Source organism: Ovis canadensis, chromosome 16, assembly GCF_042477335.2.
Source record: "Ovis canadensis isolate MfBH-ARS-UI-01 breed Bighorn chromosome 16, ARS-UI_OviCan_v2, whole genome shotgun sequence".
Taxonomy (NCBI): domain Eukaryota; kingdom Metazoa; phylum Chordata; class Mammalia; order Artiodactyla; family Bovidae; genus Ovis; species Ovis canadensis.
Window position 1 is genome coordinate 48,687,864 of NC_091260.1, and position 22,086 is coordinate 48,709,949.

General features: G+C 33.5%; 1 protein-coding gene across 2 annotated transcripts in view; it reads left to right on the forward strand.

The window, feature by feature from the left end:
* RICTOR (RPTOR independent companion of MTOR complex 2) overlaps positions 1–22,086 on the forward strand; it is a 122,095-nt gene that overhangs the window by 55,487 nt on the left and 44,522 nt on the right. For both annotated transcript variants that reach the window (XM_069556140.1, XM_069556141.1), the window contains exons 4-9: positions 2,386–2,450; positions 3,205–3,336; positions 9,146–9,209; positions 13,371–13,497; positions 15,674–15,843; positions 20,298–20,365. In XM_069556140.1, the coding sequence (XP_069412241.1) occupies positions 2,386–2,450; positions 3,205–3,336; positions 9,146–9,209; positions 13,371–13,497; positions 15,674–15,843; positions 20,298–20,365 (626 nt within the window). The remainder of the gene's footprint in view (positions 1–2,385; positions 2,451–3,204; positions 3,337–9,145; positions 9,210–13,370; positions 13,498–15,673; positions 15,844–20,297; positions 20,366–22,086) is intronic.

The following is a 22,086-nucleotide window of genomic DNA, read 5'->3' on the forward strand; positions in this document are numbered from 1 at the left end:
TTAGAAAAGGCAGAGGAACCAGAGATCAAATTGCCAACATCCTCTGGATCATGGAAACAGCAAGAGAGTTCCAGAAAAACATCTATTTCTGCTTTATTGACTATGCCAAAGCCTTTGACTGTGTGGATCACAATAGACTGTGGAAAATTCTGAAAGAGATGATAATACCAGAGCACCTGATCTGCCTCTTGAGAAACCTGTATGCAGGTCAGGAAGCAACAGTTAGAACTGTACATGGAACAACAGACTTGTTCCAAATAGGAAAAGGAGTATGTCAAGGCTGTATATTGTCACCCTGCTTATTTCACTTACATGCAGAGTATATCATGAGAAATGCTGGGCCGGAAGAAGCACAAGCTGGAATCAAGATTGCTGGGAGAAATATCAATAACCTCAGATATGCAGACGACACCACTCTTAATGGCAGAAAGTATAAAGGGGAACTAAAAAACCTCTTGATGAAAGTGAAAGAGGAGAGTGAGAAAGTTGACTTAAAGCTCAACATTCCGAAAACTAAGATAATGGCATCTGGTCCCATCACTTCATGGGAAATAAATGGGGAAACAGTGGAAACAGTGTCAGATTTTATTTTTTTGGCTCCAAAATCACTGCAGATGGTGACTGCAGCCATGAAATTAAGAGATGCTTACTCCTTGGAAGGAAAGTTATGACCAACCTAGATAGCATATTCAAAAGTAGAGACATGACTTTTCCAACAAAGGTCCGGGAGTTGGTGATGGACAGGGAGGCCTGGCGTGCTGCGATTCATGCAAAGAGTCAGACAGGACTGAGTGACTGAACTGAACGGACAGAAATAAAAGATAAATAGAAAACCAAAAAAGAGGGCTTAGAGATTTGTGCTATACCAAAAAGATCAAACATTTTAATTATCAAAAAAAGGGGAGAGAAAATTGGCCAAAAGTAATTTTGAAGACATGCAGAGTTTTTTTAAAATTGATAAAATATATCAACCTAGAGATTTGGAAATTTATGTTTTCCCTTAGCAGGGATACAGATAAAACCACACTTGATCAGTTAGAATGAGAAAATCAAAAGATAGAGAACAATATCTTGAATGGAGTGTGAAAAAAAAGAATATGACCTTCTTCAGATCAGATCAGATCAGTCGCTCATTCGTGTCCGACTCTTTGTGACCCCGTGAATCACAGCACGCCAGGCCCTCCCTCTCCATCACCATCTCCCGGAGTTTACTCAAGCTCACGTCCATCGAGTCGGTGGTGCCATCCAGCCATCTCATCCTCGGTCGTCCCCTTCTCCTCCTGCCCCCAATCCCTCCCAGCATCAGAGTCTTTTCCAGTGAGTCAGCTCTTCACATGAGGTGGCCACAGTATTGGAGTTCCAGCTTTAGCATCATTCCTTCCAAAGAACACCCAGGGCCGATCTCCTTTAGAATGGACTGGTTGGATCTCCTTTCAGTCCAAGGGACTCTCAAGAGTCTTCTCCAACACCACAGTTCAAAAGCATCAATTCTTCGGCACTCAGCTTTCTTCACAGTCCAACTCTCGCTTCCATACATGACCACAGGAAAAACCATAGCCTTGACTAGACGGACCTTTGTTGGCAAAGTAATGTCTCTGCTTTTGAATATGTTGTCTAGGTTGGTCATAACTTTTCTTCCAAGGAATAAGCGCCTTTTAATTTTATGGCTGCAATACCATCTTAGGAGCCAATAATAAGACTGATATCAGGCTTTGCAACAAACAATGGAAGTCGTCTTGAAATTGTTTTGAATTCATTACCAGCAATCTTGACTATAAAACAAATAAAGACAGCAGTAAAACAGATCAACAACAATGAACTGTGGGTCCTTTAGGGAGAAGAGAGAATATCCCATAAAGGTATCATTGGAGTGAAGAATAATGGAAATGGTGTGAATTTGAGAGTAAATATAAATTGATAATTGAACTAACTAAAAACAATAGTAACGTTATAGGGCTTAAAAGACGGGTAGAAAAAACAAAAACAAAGGGAAACGTGAGAGGAATAAATGGAAAGGAAGTGTTTAAAGAGTCTTTTTATTGAGGACATGGTAAACTAGTAATTTCTGTTAGACTGTAGTCATTTCAAAAAACACATGTTGTAATCTCAGTGGTAACCACTGAAAGAATAGTTTTTAAAACAGAGTGAAGGGGGGAAAAGAATAATAAAAAATAATTGTTTAGTTTTGAAACAAAGCCTTGAAATCTACAAGTTAGAAAAACAATTAAATGATAGACATAAATATTCGTATTTTGACAGTCAAATCATATATTTTTCAAAATTTTATTAAAGACAAAGATCTTATTTTCCTGTCTGAAAAAGTAATGTGTGTAAGTAGGCAAAAACATAATGCATTTTTGTATACTTATTTTGTTTTTCTGACAGCTGCTTTGTGATATTGGCCACAGTGAAGAAAAACTGGGTTTTAACTATGAGGATATCATAATTTGGTAAGTATAGTTTAGTTCCCTTCTTCATATCTTCTGAATTTTAGTAGTTTCAGTTTTAGTAATTTTAAACTAAAAATAGGTTACTGTAACACCTTGTATTGATTTTAAGTTGTGTGAATGTTAGAAAAATTTAGGATCTTCAGCATTTTTAACATTTTCAATTGGTATCCTATTGTAATTTTCAAATACATATAATCAAAACTAATGTTGAAAAGTACCTGGACTTCTACAGTCTTAACTTCTAAATTAAACACAGAGTAAAAGTTCTCATGTTATTCCCAAGAGCAAGAAGAACCTGTATAGTTATCTCTACATTTCACATAAGACAACATGTGCTTATGGCAAACCTGATTTGCTCAAGCCTACCCCAAGAAAGGCAGTGTTACAGTTTCATAGCCATATGAATCTTTTTGGTATGCTTAGGAATTGAAATTGGTGTAAATAGTCTCTTCCTGCTGTCATTATAAAACATTTTTATTTATTGGCTTAAGCCAGTGATTCTTTGAAAGAAGTGAAACAGGTGGGTGAATGGAGAGTGATAGATTGTAGAGGCATATGTGATACAGCCCGAAGGAATGTACCAAAGAGGCATAGATTAAGAAACAACATGAGTGAAGCGCATGGCTTACAGTGAATAACTTTTATATATGTGACATGACGAGTAGCTTTGCTTATTTCAGCTGAGGAAGTATTTGATACCTCAATTTTGTGTGTATTTGAAACTCATGTAGCATGACTTTTTGTTTTCATACAGCTTGCGGTTAGCTTTATTGAATGAAGCAAAAGAAGTGCGGGCAGCAGGGCTTCGAGCTCTTCGGTATCTCATCCAAGACTCCAGTATTCTGCAGAAGGTGCTAAAATTGAAAGTGGACTATTTAATAGCTAGGTAATTTTCTTAGAGCCCTCTGTTTTTATATATTTTTAAAATCATATATTAAGTTTTAGCATACCTATCATAAAGTGTAGAGATTTTTAGTGTAAAACCTGTAATTTTTACAGGTAAGTACAACCAAGTACCCTATTATCCCAAATAAGATATGGAACATTTTCAGTATCCCAATCAAGTTCTCCTGTGTCCCCCAATCAGTAGTAAACATTACTTTGACTGTTCTCATTTTAGACTAGATTTTCTTACTTTTGAGTATCATATATTGGAAGTATATGTTACTCTTTTCTTTCCTTGATGTTATGTGTGAGATTTATCCATGTTGATTAAAAAAAAAAAATTCCATGTAGTATTTCATGTTATAAATAGAGTATAATTTATTCTGTTGATTTCTTTTTTCTTGGGTGTTTTCAGTGTTTGACTATTTTGAATAAAGTTGCCCTGAACTTTGTTGCACAAGTTGTTGGTGGATATTGTGCACTCATTTCTTTTAGGTACATATATAGGAGTGGAATTGCTAGGTGATAAATTTTTATGTATATTTAACTTTAGTAATAAGTTCCATGGTAGCTCAGACAGTAAAGCAGCTGCCTACAAAGTGGGAAACCTGGGTTCACTCCCTAGGTCAGGAAGGTCCTCTGGAGAAGGAAATGGCAACCCACTCCAGTACTCTTGCCTGGAAAATCCCATGGATGGAGGAGCCTGGTAGGCTACAGTACATGGGGTCTCAAAGAGTTGGACATTACTGAGTGACTTCACTTTCACTGCCTTGCAGTTTTCCAAAGCGGTTGTACTGATTTCCATTCCTATCAGAAATACTTGCGTGTTCCAGTCTCTCCATATTCTTACCAGCATTTACTATTTTCAGTTTTTAATTATACCTTTTTTTTGCGGTGGTTTTCATTGTGAGTTTTATTGTGCCTTTAATTTCCATTTCCCTTTCATTTGCCTGTTGACTGTTTGTATATCCTATTTGTTTTTTGCTCATTTGTAAATTGGATTGTCTTATCTTTTTGTGTAGGAGTTCTTGATGTCTTCTGGATATGATTCCTTTCAAGTATACTAATTGAGAATGTCCTCTCCTAGTCAGTTTACTTTGTCTTCTTACTCTTCTTAATAAAATCCAATATAGCAGTCTTTTATTTTATGGTTAATGAGTTTGGTCTTCTTTGGAAGAAACGTCTCTTTGATCTCTTCTGGAGGGTTTATTTCTTATATGTTGAAATAATTGTCAGGTCACGATTCATTTTTATCAATATCCAATATATATTAGAGGCATTTAGTGAAAAGATTTTCTTTTTGTGTTCTAAATTACTTTCGTTTTTGTTGTAAGTCATTGATAAGTATGGATCTATTTTTGCTTTCCCTATATTCTTTATTTGGCTTGTTTGTCTTTTCTAGCTCTGTTTTCTCCCAGTTTTAAGTGTCTGTAGCTTGACAGTAAGTTATCTGTTAGTGTTAAGTCCTCCTTGAGGAAAGAAGTTTCTGGGTTATTTTGAGTTCTGTATTTCCACATGAATTTTAGAATCAGCTTGTCTATTTCCGTCAAACTTTCCTAGGTATTAATAGTAATTGCATTGAAGCTCTGGATTAATTTGGGGTGAATTGACATTTTAATATCAAACCTTCTCACTGTTTATTTATTTGGAACTTTAAATTCTCTCAACATTTTGTAGTTTTCTAGCAGAGGTCTTGGAGAAGGAAATGGCAACTCACTCCAGTATTCTTGCCTGGAGAATCCCAGGGATGGGGGAGCCTGGTGGGCTGCCGTCTATATGGTCGCACAGAGTTGGACACGACTGAAGCGACTTAGCAGCAGCAGCAGCAGAGGTCTTACACATATTTGTTAGGTTTATCCTAAGGCATTTATTACATGATAGTGTTAATGTAATTAAAAAATTTTTTTTTCATAGTTCTCTCTGCTAACATATAAAAAAATAATTGTAGGGCTTTGTTTCTGTATATTCTTATCTCAGTGATTTTGCTAAATTCATTTTAAAATTCTAATTGTTTTTAAGGTTATTTTATTAGAGTTTCTATGTACATTAGTATTAGTTGCAATTGATGACCATTTTATTTCTTTCTTTCCAATTCTTTATTGCACTGGTTAGAATATTGCACTGACTAGAAATAGTAATTGAATAACTGTTTTGCCCCTGAACTCAAGTTGAAATTGTTCAGCTTTTACCATTGTTTATGATACTTTTTGTAGATTTTTAGTGGATTTCTCTATATTCCTTGTTTGTATTCCTGAAGTAAACACCATTTGCTCATTATGTCTTTTTATTTTATTTTTAATTGTATTTGATTTGCTAATTGTTTGTGGAAAAATGTTTGCAATTATGGTTATGAGAGGTATTGGCCTATTTTTTTCCATTTTTCTAATCTTGTTTGATCTTGGTATCAAGAGTATGTTTATAAAATGACTTTTGAAATATTTCTCTCTTTATATTCTCTGGAAAAATTTTTATAAAAACTCATATACTGTTTTTTACCATACATGATCAGTAGAACTCACCAGTGGATCTGTCTGGGCCTGTGGTTTTTTTTAAAGGCAGTTTTATATTATGAAGTCAGTTTTTTTTATTTGTTTGTTTATTGGCATAATACTATTCAGATTTTCTACTTCCTCTTTCAGTTCTTTATATTTTGAAGTTTTGTTATTGCATTCATATTTAGAATTGTTAAACCTTCTCTTTGGGCTAATAGTTTTATACTTACAAAAATGTGTCTACTTCTAGTAATACTTCTTTTATGAGTGTTCTTGTTATCTGATTCTAAGATAGCTATGTTGCTGCTATTGCTAAGTCGCTTCAGTCGTGTCCAACTCTGTGTGACCCCATAGACGGTAGCCCACCAGGCTCCCCCGTCCCTGGGATTCTCCAGGCAAGAACACTGGAATGGGTTGCCATTTTCTTCTCCAATGCATGAAAGTGAAAAGTGAAAGTGAAGTCGCTTAGTTGAGTCTGACTCTTAGCGACCTCATGGATTGCAGCCTACCAGACTCCTCTGTCCATGGGATTTTCCAGGCAAGAGTACTGGAGTGGGGTGCCGTTGCCTTCTCTGCTAGCTGTACTAACTTTCTATTTCTTTTATTTAGGATTTGCACAATATATCCTTTTTGTCCTTTCCCTTTGTTTTTCTTTTTCATAAAAATTTTAAGTTTCTCTCCTGTTAACATTATACATATTTTTTAAAAATCTAGTTTGACCATTTTTGTCTTTTGATTGATGTATTTAGACTATGTCTAGTGGTTTTTATATGCAGGTTCTATGGGCTTTATCTAATGTAATTATATATACATATGTTTATGAGTTTGTCATCTTGCTATTATTTTTCACATATATTTGACTTTGCTATCTTGCTATTCATATTCTGCTTGTCACATTTATCCTTTGGTCTTGCATTTGTCCTTTTTTGCTTCTTTGGGAAAAAAAAATCAAGATTTTTTTTTTTCCTCTTCTGTTAATGTATTGGCTTTAAAGCCCTTTCTTCTTTAGCAGTTACCCTAGAGATTACATTTATCCTTGGTATATTAAGGTTTACCACTTTAATTACAGCCAGAACCTCTTACAGTTTGACCATATTACCTCCCCTCTTGTCTTTTGTCATGTTACATTTTTGTTTCTATATGTATTTGTAAACCCACAGGATAGTCCTGTTAATTGTATTAAATTAGAACTCTTGATATTTACCTATGTTATTTGCTCATTCCAATATTCTTCCTTCTTGCATTTCTGCACTTCTATCTTGGGTCACTGTCTTGAATTCCCATTACTGTTTTCTTGTAGTATAGGTATACTGGAGTTGAAATATTTTGTCTATAAATCCTCTATTTACCTTCCCACTTGAAGGCTATTTTTTTTTTTATCAATTACTATTTTTCAGTGCTTTAAGTTACTATGTTCTGGATTTTGTTTCTAAGTAAGTACTTTCTCGTGTTGCTTCTTGTAAGTGATAATGTCTTTTTCTCCTTTGGCTACTTTAAAGACTTCTCTGTTACTGTTCTCTCCTATCCCCTGATACTCCAGCTATACAGTGTTAAATCTTTACACTGTCCCACATGTCTCTGATGCCCTTACTATAACATTATTTTCAGTATTTGTTGTTGTTAACCTTTGTGCTTCTACTAACCTGTTTTTTTTTCTTCCATTGTGCTAGTAAAGCAGTCTCCTGAATTTCGAATTTCAGTTACTATATTTTTGTGATTTATATTTTACTTAAACATTCTAGATCTCTGCTTTATTTGTTTTCTTGGACATAATAGTCATAGTTATTTATAGATCTCTTACAACAGTTCCAATATGTGAATCACTTGAGTTTTGTTTCTGTTGTCATTTTCTTGAATTTTGGCTACTTGACCTCTTTTTTTTGTCTTAAAGCATATTTCATATTATTACATGATAGAATGTGAATGTTATACATTAAAATTTTTTTGGCTCTTGGATCATGTTATTTGTAGACTTATGCTTTATTCTGGAGTGTTGATTTATTAACACTGATTTTGTTAAAATTTGTTTTTTCCCTTGCCTTGGCTAGGAAGTGTCTATTGAGAATCTCAAGTGAAAATGTGAATGTTTAGCAGAACCTCTTCATCTTGATCAGCCTCGAGCCCTAACATGTTTCTTACAGTATTATATAGCTGCTAAAATTTCTACTTAGTTATCTGGCTGCTCAGCTGTAGCTTTTTGCTTGGTTTTTTGGACTTTAACCCTGCATTTGCACAACATAGAAATAGGCAAATGTCTTGGAAAGAAGATTGCATGCAAATTCTTGCTTTCTCTTACATTTTCTTTTCTCTGAGATTTTTTTCTCCCTTCAAGCCACTTTGGCTGTGCCAGTTCAGTCTTTCTACACAGTACAGCAAGATTTTTGTATTTTTTTAGGACTCTATTCACTTAAAACTGGAAATTGACAAGTGTCCCCAGGTACAAAACCCAAGTGAATATGTAGCTTGTGCTTTTTTCCAGGGATTATTATCCATTGTCTTTTCACAGTTGCTTTATAAAGTAACATATTTAACCTTTATAGTTATTTTTGGCAGGAGGATTGTTCAGATCTTTTGTGGCCAGAAATAGAATCCTGTATCTATTTACTTTTTGATAAAATAGTTCTGGATTAATTTATATTCAGATAGCAGAAATACTTTTTGAATAGCAAATTATCTATTTATCAATAGATAAAATATTGATTAGAATAGTGAACTGTCTAAACATAAGTAAGAATGAACTATTCTGTCACATAAACCAAAGCTCTTTAGAAATTGAATAATTTAATGAACTTTACAGAAATATGTCAGTTAAGTCATATTTGAGCATTAATCTTTGAAGTACTTTCACATTTCAAATTATATTTTAGTAAAATATAGTTATTATGACTAATGTAAGACTTTTAACATAGTCATAACATGCAAAATTTAGGCTGTGGTTAAAATCACAAAGTAAAACGTAGGCTTGAAATATTTTTCCTTCACAATTATTAAAAAATTCTGTGAACTTTATCAAAGATAGGTGAATATCTTTTTCAGTAGATTTCTGATATTTTGCTTTATAAATATGTTTATTATTTCTGTATAGATGTATGTAATTCTGCAAATTACTTATTATATTCTTTCTTAGAGTTTTAAATGAAATAGTTTTGAATTATAACAAGTATTTATCACTGGAGATATTAAATATCTGCTGGTACTGAAAAATTACATATATTAACATTTAAAAATACTGTATTGACATGAACATGGGTCTGTCTGTATTATACAAAAATTTAATAAGATTTTTATCAATAATTAAATATTTTATATATTCTTTAGGTGCATTGACATACAGCAGAGCAACGAGGTAGAGAGAACACAAGCACTTCGATTAGTCAGAAAGGTAGGCTCCATGTCTGAGAGTAAAAGCAGATTTATGGTTTTCATGTTACGCATTTTACAGTTTTAGATTTAGACTGTCTTGTGAAATCTATTAAAATTTAGACTGAATTCTCATTAAACATTTTTATTTTGTTGAAATGATAGGCGTTAAGTAGGTCTATTAAACTTCAAGGTAAGCATAGATATTTTGTGTAGTTATTCTATGTGATTGAGTATAGCTGGGACAGTATTTTTTAGTAAAATCTCCATTGTAAAGAATATTTCTTCCTTTATTAGACATATAAAGAAATTAGTGCTTTGATATGTTATTGGAGAAAGAGGATTACTTGTGTGGTGCCCCCGTTTTGTCTTAATTATATACTTGGGGTTAATTCTGTTTAAATGAATGTCAAAGGAATTGCCAGCTGGTTGTTTTGAAGATGAATTTGGATACATCAGTAGACAGTTGCAATAAACAGTTCAGGCCATTGTACAAAATAAAAGGTCAAAATCTAAACTCTGCAAAAGAAGATGCTGAGGATAATCCATAATGCTTTTAATGATAGGTTTTCCAAGAGTTTTTTTTTTAATTGTTAATGTGATGCCCTAATGGCAGAGGAATAGACTGAATTGAGAGTTAACTTGGTTGGAGTATGGCTCATGTAAGAATTCTGTCATCTTTCATTCTGAAGTATCATGTTTCATCTTAAAAATTTGTAAGACTTGTGCAGTATATGTTTGTTTTAATGTAAAAATATCTAAAATTAGCAGTTAACATTTTTTAGCTCTTCTCCTCTTTCCCTACTTTTGAATTCATTACATGTTCCAGAATTGCAGAATGTTGGGTTTGTGCATTAACTTGATCCCCTCTTTTTCCTTTTTCTTCCGGTTGTCCAGCTTATGTTTAGTAATAGTACCCACCGGTGAGCATAGCAAGGGAGAAGCAAATGGATGAATTGTCTTCAAAGAAACTTGTAATTCTAGTTAAGAGTGATATTGGAGATAGATTAAAAAAAAGTTTGTTATAGGGTAAAAATTGTTATGTTGGCATCATGATTTGACTCTTCATATTTAAATTTAAAAATTAGATTTATGTTTCCTTACCTACTCATACAATCAATCTTTCCTACTGCAGTAATTTCGAGAATTCAAGATAAAAAAACAAAATATGTTTCTGAAAAACCTGGAATAACTCTTTGGTTATTTGAGATATATATATGTCAGTATTTACTTACTAGGAATTTAAAGTGAGAAATTTAAAGGTATATTAACATTAAAAATAAACTCATTATAAGTAAACAAAAATAACATTTTTATTAAAATAACTATTTTTCAAAAAGAAAATGAATGACTAGAGCGGCATTATTTTAGTTTTATACAAATTTCTGTAGTGTTTGTCCTGATAGAAGATAGCTGGTTTGTCATACTTGCTTCTATATCCAATCTCTTGTGATTTCACATGCATTGAAGCCTCTGGAAAAATTCCATATGTTCTTGTGAGAGTAAAAAAGACAATATCTTTGAATTACTATGAAAATAGTTTTGACTTTGCAGAATCTCTGAAAATATTCTAGGGACTGTCAGTTTTCTGTACCACAATTTGAGAGTTGCTGCCTTAGAAACTGCATTGAGGTGGAAAAACAAACCCAAATGGATTCAATTCAGCTTCTTTCAATTATTCACTAAATATTTTCTTTCAGTTTTGTTCAGTGTTTTATGTAAGTTACCATTTAATCTGTAAATAGCCCAATAAAAATAAACAGACCCTTGAAGCAGTTTAGTAATGCCATAACAAAAATATAATTTTGTTACCTTTTAAAGAACAGAGTAATTTGAGGCACGTATCATTTGTGGATCCAAGGGCAAGAAAATTGCTTGTACCTGGTGGTAAAAACAGGCTCAAAGCAAGAGTTGTGTCGCAGGGCTCCTTGGTTTAGCTAAAAGCAGTTAGTTTAAAAGGGAAAGCATGCTTGCTGAATCAACAGTGGCCTCTATCGGCCAGAGGAACTATAATTTCACTAAAACTTTTAACAATCAAAGCATATATTTCTTTTTTGCAGCAACATCTTGACAGCTAAGTTAGTAGAAATTAATGTTAATAATATAATTGCTAGGTCAACTGTGGGTTTTTTGTATGCATTTAGAACAGTTTTAAAATTTTCAATTAAATTATTAATGTTTTATAGGGCTTCCCAGGTGGCTTAGTGGTAAAGAATCTGCTTGCCAGTGCCAGAGACTTGTGTTCAGTCCTTGGGTCAGGAAGATCCCCGGAGAAGGGAATGACAACCCACCCCAGTATTCTTGCCTGGGAAATCCCGTGGACAGAGGAACCTGGCAGGCTACAGTCCATGGGGTCACAGAGAGTCAGACACGATTTAGTGACTAAACAACAATTAATCTTTTATATTTTAAAGGAAAATAAAAAACACCTGTTGCTTTTGGATAACTTGCTTTATGAATAATTCAGAATACTCATGTTGCTTTTTCTTCTTTTTCACCTTTTTCATTCATTTAGGGAATTTTTTTGTTTGTTTGTTTTCAATGTGTTTAATTATTTTTTTCCTCTCTCTAATCCAGGTAATCCTTCCTGATTCTTACTGCTCTCATTTTCTATTATTATTTTCCCACTGAGCAGCCCTTGCTACTCTTTATCCAATTTAAATTCTTCTTGGTGGTGGGTTAGTCACTAAGTCCTATCTGACTCTTGTGAATCCGTGGACTGTACTCTGCCAGGCGACTCCTTTCTTCTCCATCATTTTTAATTAATGAAGGATACTGTTTAGAAATATATGTGGAAGTTTTTATAGATTTTAAAATTATTGGATATTTATATATTTTATGTCATGGAGCAGTATTCTGTAATTTCATATGAACCTTGTCATACATTTACAAGTACTCTACCCAACATAGATCTTTCCTTTGAATCTCTAAAGGACCTAACTGGATATTAATTTAGTTATATTGGATCCTCTAATTGTGTCATGATACAAGTCTTAGTTTTCAAAAGAATTCTGAATATAGTTAAATCTAGGACAGGTTGATTATCCCCAATATTTATTACCACCCAAACTGAAGAAAACATTTTCATCTCCTCCCACTCTAAGGACCTGTTATTTTGAAATACTTCATCTAACAAATAGTCTTTTATTTATTAAACAGTACTAACTACATAATTTTTCCTTGTTTTCCAAATGGAAGATATATGTTATCTGTTTTCAGTATTCCAAATGTTATTGCCAATTAAACTTTTCATTTAAAGTGAGATTCAACAAAAGTTTTTATTATCAGGGGTATAATGTTTCCAGCACAGTTTTTGAAATATTAAAAATAGATTATGGAGGGATTCCTGCCTGCTCTGAAATAGCAAATAATCATGAGTGAGCTCCCCATGACCGGGATCTAAGCGTGGCCTCTAAGAGCTGAGAGCAGTCGCCACAACAATCCAAAAGAAAATGAGGACTTAAAATAGATTATGGATTATTAAACTTTGGCTTTCAGTATAGCAACAAATGATAGTTAGAGATGGGGGATTAGTATGTTTCATTTTACTGCAGTCAAAATAAGAAAGAATGAGGGCCCACGTCAGAGTTTGAAAGTGAAAAGAATTGGGTTAATGAGGTAAATTGATAGGATGGAGTGGTGATTATATATGAAGAAAGGTTCAGGAATGTAGTAATACAGAAGTATGTTGACAGCTATTGTCACCACTGGTTTAGTTTGTCTGGTTGCTGAAAAGTTGTTTAAAATATAATTAAGCTTTTTTTTTTTTTTTTTGCCTTTTCATTCTGTTCATGGGGAGCCTGGCATGCTGCAATTCATAGGGTCGCGAAGAGTCAGACAAGACTTACTGACTGAAAAACAACAACAAAAGCTCTTTTTCTCCTCTAGAATAAGCTTCTATTCTGGAGGAACTTAGAGTCTCTGAAAGATTATATCTTGTTAGTCAACTAATTTATAGTCTGGACTATTACAGGAAAAAAGCCAACACTATTTTCCATGGTAATGATTAACATTTATTGTATCAAATATCTGTTGTATCCTTTGACATGTTCATATGAAGCAGAAGATTAAAATTGCTGCCTTGGTCTTCAAAATATTCTGTGGTCTTAAACATTTCTGTCTGAACAAGACAGGTTTCAAGATGTATTAGGAAATAATTCTCTCTGATCTCTCCCTGCTGCAGATGATCACTGTGAATGCTTCCTTGTTTCCCAGCTCTGTGGCCAACTCGCTGATAGCAGTTGGGAATGATGGACTTCAAGAAAGAGACAGAATGGTTCGAGCATGCATTGCCATTATCTGTGAACTAGGTCAGAATTATTCTTTGAATAATAAATATAGAGTATTTTAGAAAGAACATATACCATTTTTAATGTGAATTCTTTAGGTGTTGGTTAAAAATAAGAATATGAAAAAGTAGGACATTGCTGATACGGAAGTAGTGGACTTGCTGTTTAAACAGATTATTTTGAAGAGACATTTAAACTTTACAAATTTTAAAAGTTTTACTCATCATGAAATTTAAGATAAAGGAATTGTCCAAATTCCAGTAATTAGAGTAAAATCTCTTAAAGTGTGATTCTCAGACATTAGTTAACCACACTATGTATCTTGATGTGAATGAAAAACAATTCCCTATGCATTAAAAAAAGAATTCTAAATACAGGATTAAAGAGTTAAATGTGGAAAATATGGGGAGAAAAATGGGTGACTTTTTTCTGATTATAAGGAAAGGGAGTTTTGAATTATCAAAAGAAATCAAACATTTCATCAGCTGTTGATTTTATTATAAGGAGATAAGAAAACATGCCATGCCAGAACAAAGAAAAAATAACAAACATGATAGGTAAAGAACTTATTTATATACAGATCAGTAGGAAAAATAAGTAATTCTCAAAGAAATGCATGGCTAATCAAGTATTTTAAAGTTCAAAAGTTTAAAAGTTAAACTTCCCTTATAACCAAATAAGTATAATTTTAAATGACAAGAGAAGATCATATTTTTCCCCCAAAATGGTAATAGGTTACATTCACTCTGGATAAATAAATTAATTACAAAATTTAAAGGAACAGAAGAGCCAAGCCTTTTATTGAGAGTCCAAAAAATACTGTCCACAAAACCTGTTTTAAACCTGTTGGTTTAAAGAGGAAGTAGAAATTTGATCAAGGAAATTTTTTAAAAATCATGAAAATTTGACTACCTATCAATAAGTGGGATTCCTGGAAAGTCATATACTCAAGTTAACTTTTCATTAGAAGATACTTTTATAATTATGCAAAACATAATGAAAATAGTGAGTGAACCCAAGAAATAGAAAAGAAGGAAAAAAGTCAATTTTAAGATAAGAAGAGGAAAGCAATAATGATTTTCAGTCTTAGTGAACAGGATAGATTAATCTGTGTTAACTGGAAGAAGAAAATGATACACAGACACTATCGTTTTAGATACACAGATAGGCAAACATACACTATTGTTTGAAAAATGCAAAGGTCAGAGAAAGAAAAGGTTAATAGGATAAGGAAGAGAATGTAATAGGAGTTTTTGAAAAGTATGAGATAAACTTTATATATAATTGAAAATCTTATTGAAATGAATGGATTTTCAAAGATTTTAATTTCCATTTGACTCAGAGTAGAACACATGATGGATCACAAACCATAGAAGTACTTGATGAATTAATTGCCTCCAAAAAAGACTCATTCACTTCTTTCTTAAAATATTGTTTCAAAGAACAAATAATTCTCATGTAATCAAATTGAATGCATTAAAAAATGTATAAATTTAGCAATTTTTAAAATGAAAGTAACATTTTAAATATATAAACACACACCTACATAAAGTGAAATAATTAAGATGCTACTATGAGAACATTGTTGAAAAAATAATAAATGGAGGGGAAGGGGTTTTTTTCCACATGTATTTAAAAAATCTTAAGCTAGGTTATTAGGAGAGAAAAAATGAAAGAGAGTCAATAGTTGTTTACCTTTACGCATAGAAAACTTCAGAAAGCATGCTGGGATAATTGAATAAACATTTGAAAAAAATTGAGTTTACCAATATTAAACCAGAGTCTATTTCCTGAGAGATTTAAAGCCGATATTTTAACCATGAATTCAGTTAAAGCACACGTGTGTGTGTGTGCGCATACAAAGAGCATGCCTGATCTTTGAAGTAAGGGAGGAATTTCTGAGCTTAAAATCTAAAGTTAAATTAGAAATCAGCTAAAAGATTTAAAACAGATAAAGGGCTAATCTTTCCCCTATATAAAGAACTGGCAATTGACAGGAAAGAGCTATTCAGTACAACATGGACAAAGGATATGAAAAAACAATTCAGAAGACACACAAAAAAATTTTGTCCATGTTTTACTGAATAGTAAGTAGAAAGTTTTTTCAGTCAGAAAGCTCAGTTTTAAAATCCCAGATTTCTGATTATTTATTAATTATCCCCTATATAGTATGTTAAGTTTTTCTTCTTTATTTTAGCACTTCAGAATCCAGAGGTGGTTGCCCTTCGAGGTGGACTGAACACCATCTTGAAAAATGTGATTGATTGCCAATTAAGTCGAATAAATGAGGCTCTCATTACTACAATTTTGCACCTTCTTAATCATCCAAAGACCCGACAGTATGTACGAGCTGATGTCGAATTAGAGGTAGGATCTTTAATATTCTCTTGCAGTTTTAAAATATGACTTTAATTACATACTCTTACTTTGAAATTTTATTTAAAATTTTAAAGTTAATAGATGCAGCACAGCATTAATTATTAAACTTAAATTAATAAGCTTGGCTTATTCCAGCAGTATTTTATCACTCATTTACTTTGGGTTGAATTGAAAGGATTCTCAAGAATATTTCATCAACATGTGAAGTTTATTCATTTTTTTATTATCTGTGAAAACGTGACTGAGCAAAGTTGAGCACAATTAAGGTTTCATAGACATTTACCTGTTTATTTAAGAAGACAATTTCTTTTTAAGGACTGTAGTGTGTTAATTGTGTGGGAATAGCTCCTGCTAATTATGTACTATTTATTTATTAAACCATGCTAAAATTTTCTGAACTTGGGAGTACTTGTTGGCAACTAATGGCCATATACAATTGAAAGAAATAGAGTATTATTTTTCTGTTTTTACTAACTCAGTGTTGTTTTTTCAGTTAGTCTAAAATAGTAAGGCTATTTTTCTATAATAAACTGTGTAGTAGAGTTTGGAATAAAATTATCACAAGCTATGTTCTTTCTTTCTTTCCTCCCGTCATTTTTGGCCTTGCCTTGTAGCTTGTGGAATCTTAGTTCCCTGGCCAGGGATTGAACCTGGGCCCTTGGCTGTAGAGTGCAGAGTCCTAACCTCTGAACCACCAGAGAATTCCTGCAGACTATTCTTATAGTTTATTTGTGTGAATATATTCAATATTGCATTGTTGTCCATTGCAGATATTATTCAGAGTAAGCTTACTATGTTTGTATTTGGGTGTGAAATTATGCAAATTATGAAAGATTTATTGTTCCCTACTTGGCCTGTTTAGATCATTTCATGAAACTTGTCTTAAATGTTATAGTTCTGGTTTTATTAGGGCTACTAGAAATATTTTGATATTATAAAATTGACATTAGCTTGTATCATTAACAAATTTCAGTACAATTTGCTCCTTAATAAATGATTTTAAATACATTATTCATGGGCATCCAGTGGGAATGAACTGGTATTTTTGATATTTCACTGTGTATTTTGCTTTAAGTGTTTTCTTTATCAAGTGGGGAAACTGCTTTTAAGATTGGAGAGATGATCACAATAAAGAAAGATGTGTATAGACCTGTTTTTTTTTCTTTTACCTGTATAATCGTACAGCAGATTAGCAAAGCCTTTGTGTTTATGAAAAAACCCTCAAAGAATATGGTGGACTTTTTAAGTACACTACCATCTTTGCTTCTTTCTTGTTTTTTTAAAATGTTAGTTCTTTTTTCTTTAACAAGATTCTCCTGGTGTAGCATAGTGATTGAGAGCGTAGACTTCAGGCTTTACAGATCTGGTTTTGATTTTTTTGTTCTATAACCTACTAGCTTTATGGGGTCGCACAGAGTCGGACACGACTGAAGCGACTTAGCAGCAGCAGCAGCAGCAGCTTTATAATGTGGGGCAAGTTATTAGCCTCTTTTGGATCCATTTTTCACTAGGTAAAATAAAAGTCATGGCTTTTACTTTAATTATTGTGAAGAATAAATACTATAATAATAATGGTAATAGTAATAGCAGCTAGCATTCTTGTAAAGCTTATAATAAGTTAGGTAATATTTCCAAGTGTTTTACATATATTTGTTCTAATCTACATAAATGTTTTAGTTACTACTTGACACATAATTAATATTCAGTAAATACTGATTGCCTTGGATATTAAATCATTAATTATCATTCAGTTCAGTTCAGTTCAGTTCACTCAGTCGTGTCCAACTCTTTGTGACCCCATGAATCGCAGCACGCCAGGCGTCCCTGTCCATCACCAACTCCCGGAGTTCACCCAGACTCATGTGCACCGAGTCAGTGATGCCATCCAGCCATCTCTTCCTCTGTCATCCCCTTCTCCTCCTGCCCCCAATCCCTCCCAGCATCAGGGTCTTTTCCAATGGGTCGCATGAGGTGGCCAAAGTATTATCTTCTACTTTATCATTATCTTCATCCTAGAGTCTGCTGTTAAGAGAATCTTGTCCCCGTTTTTATTAATTATATTTTTATAAATTTTCACTCTAAGTTGATAACTTTTTCCTGTTCTTAACATGTTCCAAATTCTGAAGCAATTCTGGATGAGTATTTAAAGATTTAAGTTCAAAACTTACGAAGTATGTAGAAAAATTAACCAGTCTCTCACTGCTGAAGAGAAAAAAAAAGTTTGCTAAAATCTCTATTTACGGATTTGGAGGTCCATTCTTTAGAACAAGGAAAACCAAAGGTACACTCAAATCTTAACAAAATTGCAGTGTTATTTCAGTTTAACTCCGTGATTAGAATAAGCTGATCACTCCTTTTAATTGACCTGACTACAGAGGAAAGGATGAACGGTCTCTAATGGAGATAACATCACTTGGAACCTTTAATCAAATTTACAGTGTCCATCATTCAGTCAGAAATTTGACTATGTAAATAAAAAAGAATACATGCAAGCGGTTATGACTGTGTAATTGAAAACTCAAAAGGAATTCCATAGACACATATCCACAGGTGATTCAGATATTGCAGCCAGAGGGAAAAAATTTTAAAACACCCATGACTAACTTATTAAGAAAAATGGAGAAAAAGAAAATAGATGAAATAATGGAGAATTTCACCATCTAATTGGAATATGAAAAATAAATCAAATGGAGCTAGTATCAAAAAATATAATACCTGAAATTCTGAACTAGATGAAATTAAAAACTCATTTTGGACAAGAAGGTGTCATTAGTAAACTGAAAGAGAAGTCAGAAATCAAAGCATTTGCAGGTGGGTAATAGGAAGAAAATGAACAGAACAAAAAGGATAAAACATAATTGTTGTCTTTGGAGAAGAGAGAGAGAAAAAGCAGAAACAAATATCCAAAGAAACTGTGGTCAAAACTTTGTTTTTAAAACTGGTAAAACTTCATAAAGCTCAGAAAACTCAAGGTAATATAAAGAAAACAACTCATAGGCACATCATGGTAAGATTGGTGAAAACCAAGATAACTAAAAATCTTAAAATCAGCTTGAGAAAAAAAGACTACTTTCAAAGGAACAAATCTGACAGCTGATTTCCCAACAGAAATAGTAGAACCAGAAGACAGTAGAATGGCATCTTTAGAGTGCAAAAGAAAATAATGCCACCTACCCCAGAGAAAATGTCTTTCAAAAACAAAGGTAAAATAAAGACTTTTAAGACTAACATAAAAAGACCCAAGGAAATCTAAAGAAAAACGATTCTTTCTTGGATTCCTTGCCTTTATGTCATGAAGACAGTAATGCAGCCTACAATGAGGCACACATGAGAAGAAACTCAGCCCTGTTGATAACAATTTGCAGGTAGTGAGTGAACCATCTTGAAGCGGATTCTACAGCTTTAGTCAAGCCTTGAGATGACTGTACCCCTGACCAATATTTTTACTGTGATGTTATGGTGGACCTGAGTCATAACTGCACAGCTAAACTCTTCTAGAGTCCTGACTCACAGAAGCTATGTGAGATAATAAATATTTATTGTTATTTAAAAAATGAGACAGACAAAAAGGAAGGTTAAAGGGACTCCTCGCTGCTGCTGCATCACTTCAGTGGTGTCCAACTCTGTGCGACCCCATAGACGGCAGCCCACCAGGCTCCCCCGTCCCTGGGATTCTCCAGGCAAGAACACTGGAGTGGGTTGCCACTTCCTTCTGCAATAAGGGACTCCTTAGTCAGAACGAAAATGATCTGAGATAAGAAAATGCAAGAAAGAACGAAGGGTGGCAAAAAAAGGTACACATATGACTAAATATAAAAGACTACTCATTGTCAAAACCAGTATTTGTAATGTCCTAAGTATTTTAAAATAAAATTCAGACCACAATAATGTAATCAGTGCAGAGCAGGGGGGTGAGGTAAATGAATTATAGTAGTTTAAGTTCTGAAATACATGAGCTTATTAACAAGGTTGCTAAATACAAAGGCCAATACACAATAATAACTTGGATTTCTTTATACTAGCAACAAAAAAGAATGGAATTTATAAAATAAAGACATTTAAATAATGTTCAAAAATAAGCAACACTAACTCATAGTGTTAGAAATCTTTGTAGTCATCTTGGGGGGAGAAGAAGGAGGCTTTGAGGATTCTAGTTACAGTGAGTGTGTTTAGTTTGAGAAAAATCTATCAAACCTCACATTTGTGATTTGTGCACTGTTTAATAGGTACAATACCTATCAATTTAAAAGTTCAAAAACTGTACATTAAAAGAAATCACTCAAATATATTCCTTGATGATGAGTTTGACGAAATAAGCTCTTCAGATAAGCTCTAGTTGGGATTATTAGAAATACAGAGAAGTTGGATGAATTTTAGCTTGTTAAAGGAAGAGTGCATTTTATAAGGACTCTTTTCTTTTTCTTGCTTTTTCCTTTTATTAGAGAATTTTAGCACCCTACACCGATTTTCACTACAGACATAGTCCAGATACAGCTGAAGGACAGCTAAAGTGAGTACCTTGTGTGTTGCTGTTAAAACTTTAGATTTGCCTAATTTGTATGTCAAGCCAGAGCAGAATGAGTTTAAGTAAATTTCCTATTTCATGGAGTTATATTGTAGTTCTCTCGTAATTAACTGTGGCTTAAAAATTAAAAGTAAGCTTTTGGGAAATTTAAAGACTTGAAATTAGTTTCTTATTTTAATAATCTAAGGTAGGTGGCAGTAGAAACCTAGACCTTTAATCATTTCTCCATTGTACATTTGTTGATGTTCAGTTACTAAGTCATGTCTGACTCTTTGAGACTCCATGGACTGCAGCATGCCAGGCTTCCCTGTCCTTCACTGTCTCCTGAAGTTTGTTCAAACTCATCATGTCCATTGAGTTGGTGATGCTACCCAACCATCTCATGCTCTGTTGCCCCCTTCTCCTCTTGCCCTCAGTCTTTTCCAGCATCAGGGACTTTTTCAGTGAGTTGGCTCTGTGTATCAGGTGACTGAGATATTGGAACATCAGCTTCAGCATCAGTCCTTCCAATGAATATTCAGGATTGATTTTCTTTAGGATTGACTGGTTTGATGTTGCTGCCCAGGGGACTCTCAAGAGTCTTCTCCAGAACCATTGTACATATTTTTAGCATAATTACATTGAAAGACTAAAAGAATAAAATAATAATGAGTAGAATGAAGAGCTGCCTTAAATTGAGTATGTAGAAAGATAAGACATGTAGAATTTTGAGAGTAAGGTTAATAAGGAAATAAAAGGAGATAAAGATTATTTTCCAGAAATGAAGTAGGATGATTTTTCAGAGTCTTTTGGGAGAGAAAAGCATGTGTTCACTAGGAATGCTGGAATAATTATATTTAAATTGATTTAGAGGTCAAATAATTTATCTGTGGAGTTTTGCCAATGACACAGTTCCAATAAATATGCTATCAGGTGTAGCATAGTAGGTTTGTTGAATTGCAGATACACGTTTTTTAAATTCCTCCACTAAGTTTGGGAACATTGTGAATGGGCATATTTTTATTGTTTTTCATTTTTCTCCAGAATTAAAAATAGCTGTTTCATATCTTGAAATACCTCCATCACTGTGGATGCATTGCATGCTAACTAACATCATTTCCTGAGCTAAGAAATTAAGAATAGTTGTTCTCTAGTTAAGACTTCTCAGACTTTATTTTTGCTAAGTTATGAATTGAGATTCTTCAGCCCCTTTCTTTCTTGGCTCCCTATGACACTTGGGCATTCTCCTTACTGATGAAGAATGTATCCATTTTCTATTGCTGCATGACAAACCATTATAAATACAGTGGTTTAAAATAGCATCAGTTTATTAGTTCACAATGGAGTAGGTTAGGGGTCTGGCATGGTTCTTATCTAGAGGTTTTAGTGAAGAATCCATTTATCTCTAAGATCACTCAGATTATTGGCAGAATTCATTCCTTGCTCTTGTACAACTGAAGTTCCTGTTTTCTTGATGTCAACTGGGGCCTTCTCTCAGATTCTAAAGGCCACCTTCTTGTCTTGGCACATGGCACTCTCCATCTTCAAACACAACAGAAATTCCTTGAATCTTTGTGCTTTGAGTCTCTCTCTGACTTCCTCTTCTCCCTCCAGCTAGAGAAAGCTCTCCAGATCAAGCCTACCAGATGATCTCCGTATCTTAAGGTCTGTTGGGCTGTATGATATAAACATAATCACATTCATGGCAGTGATACCATATTCACAGG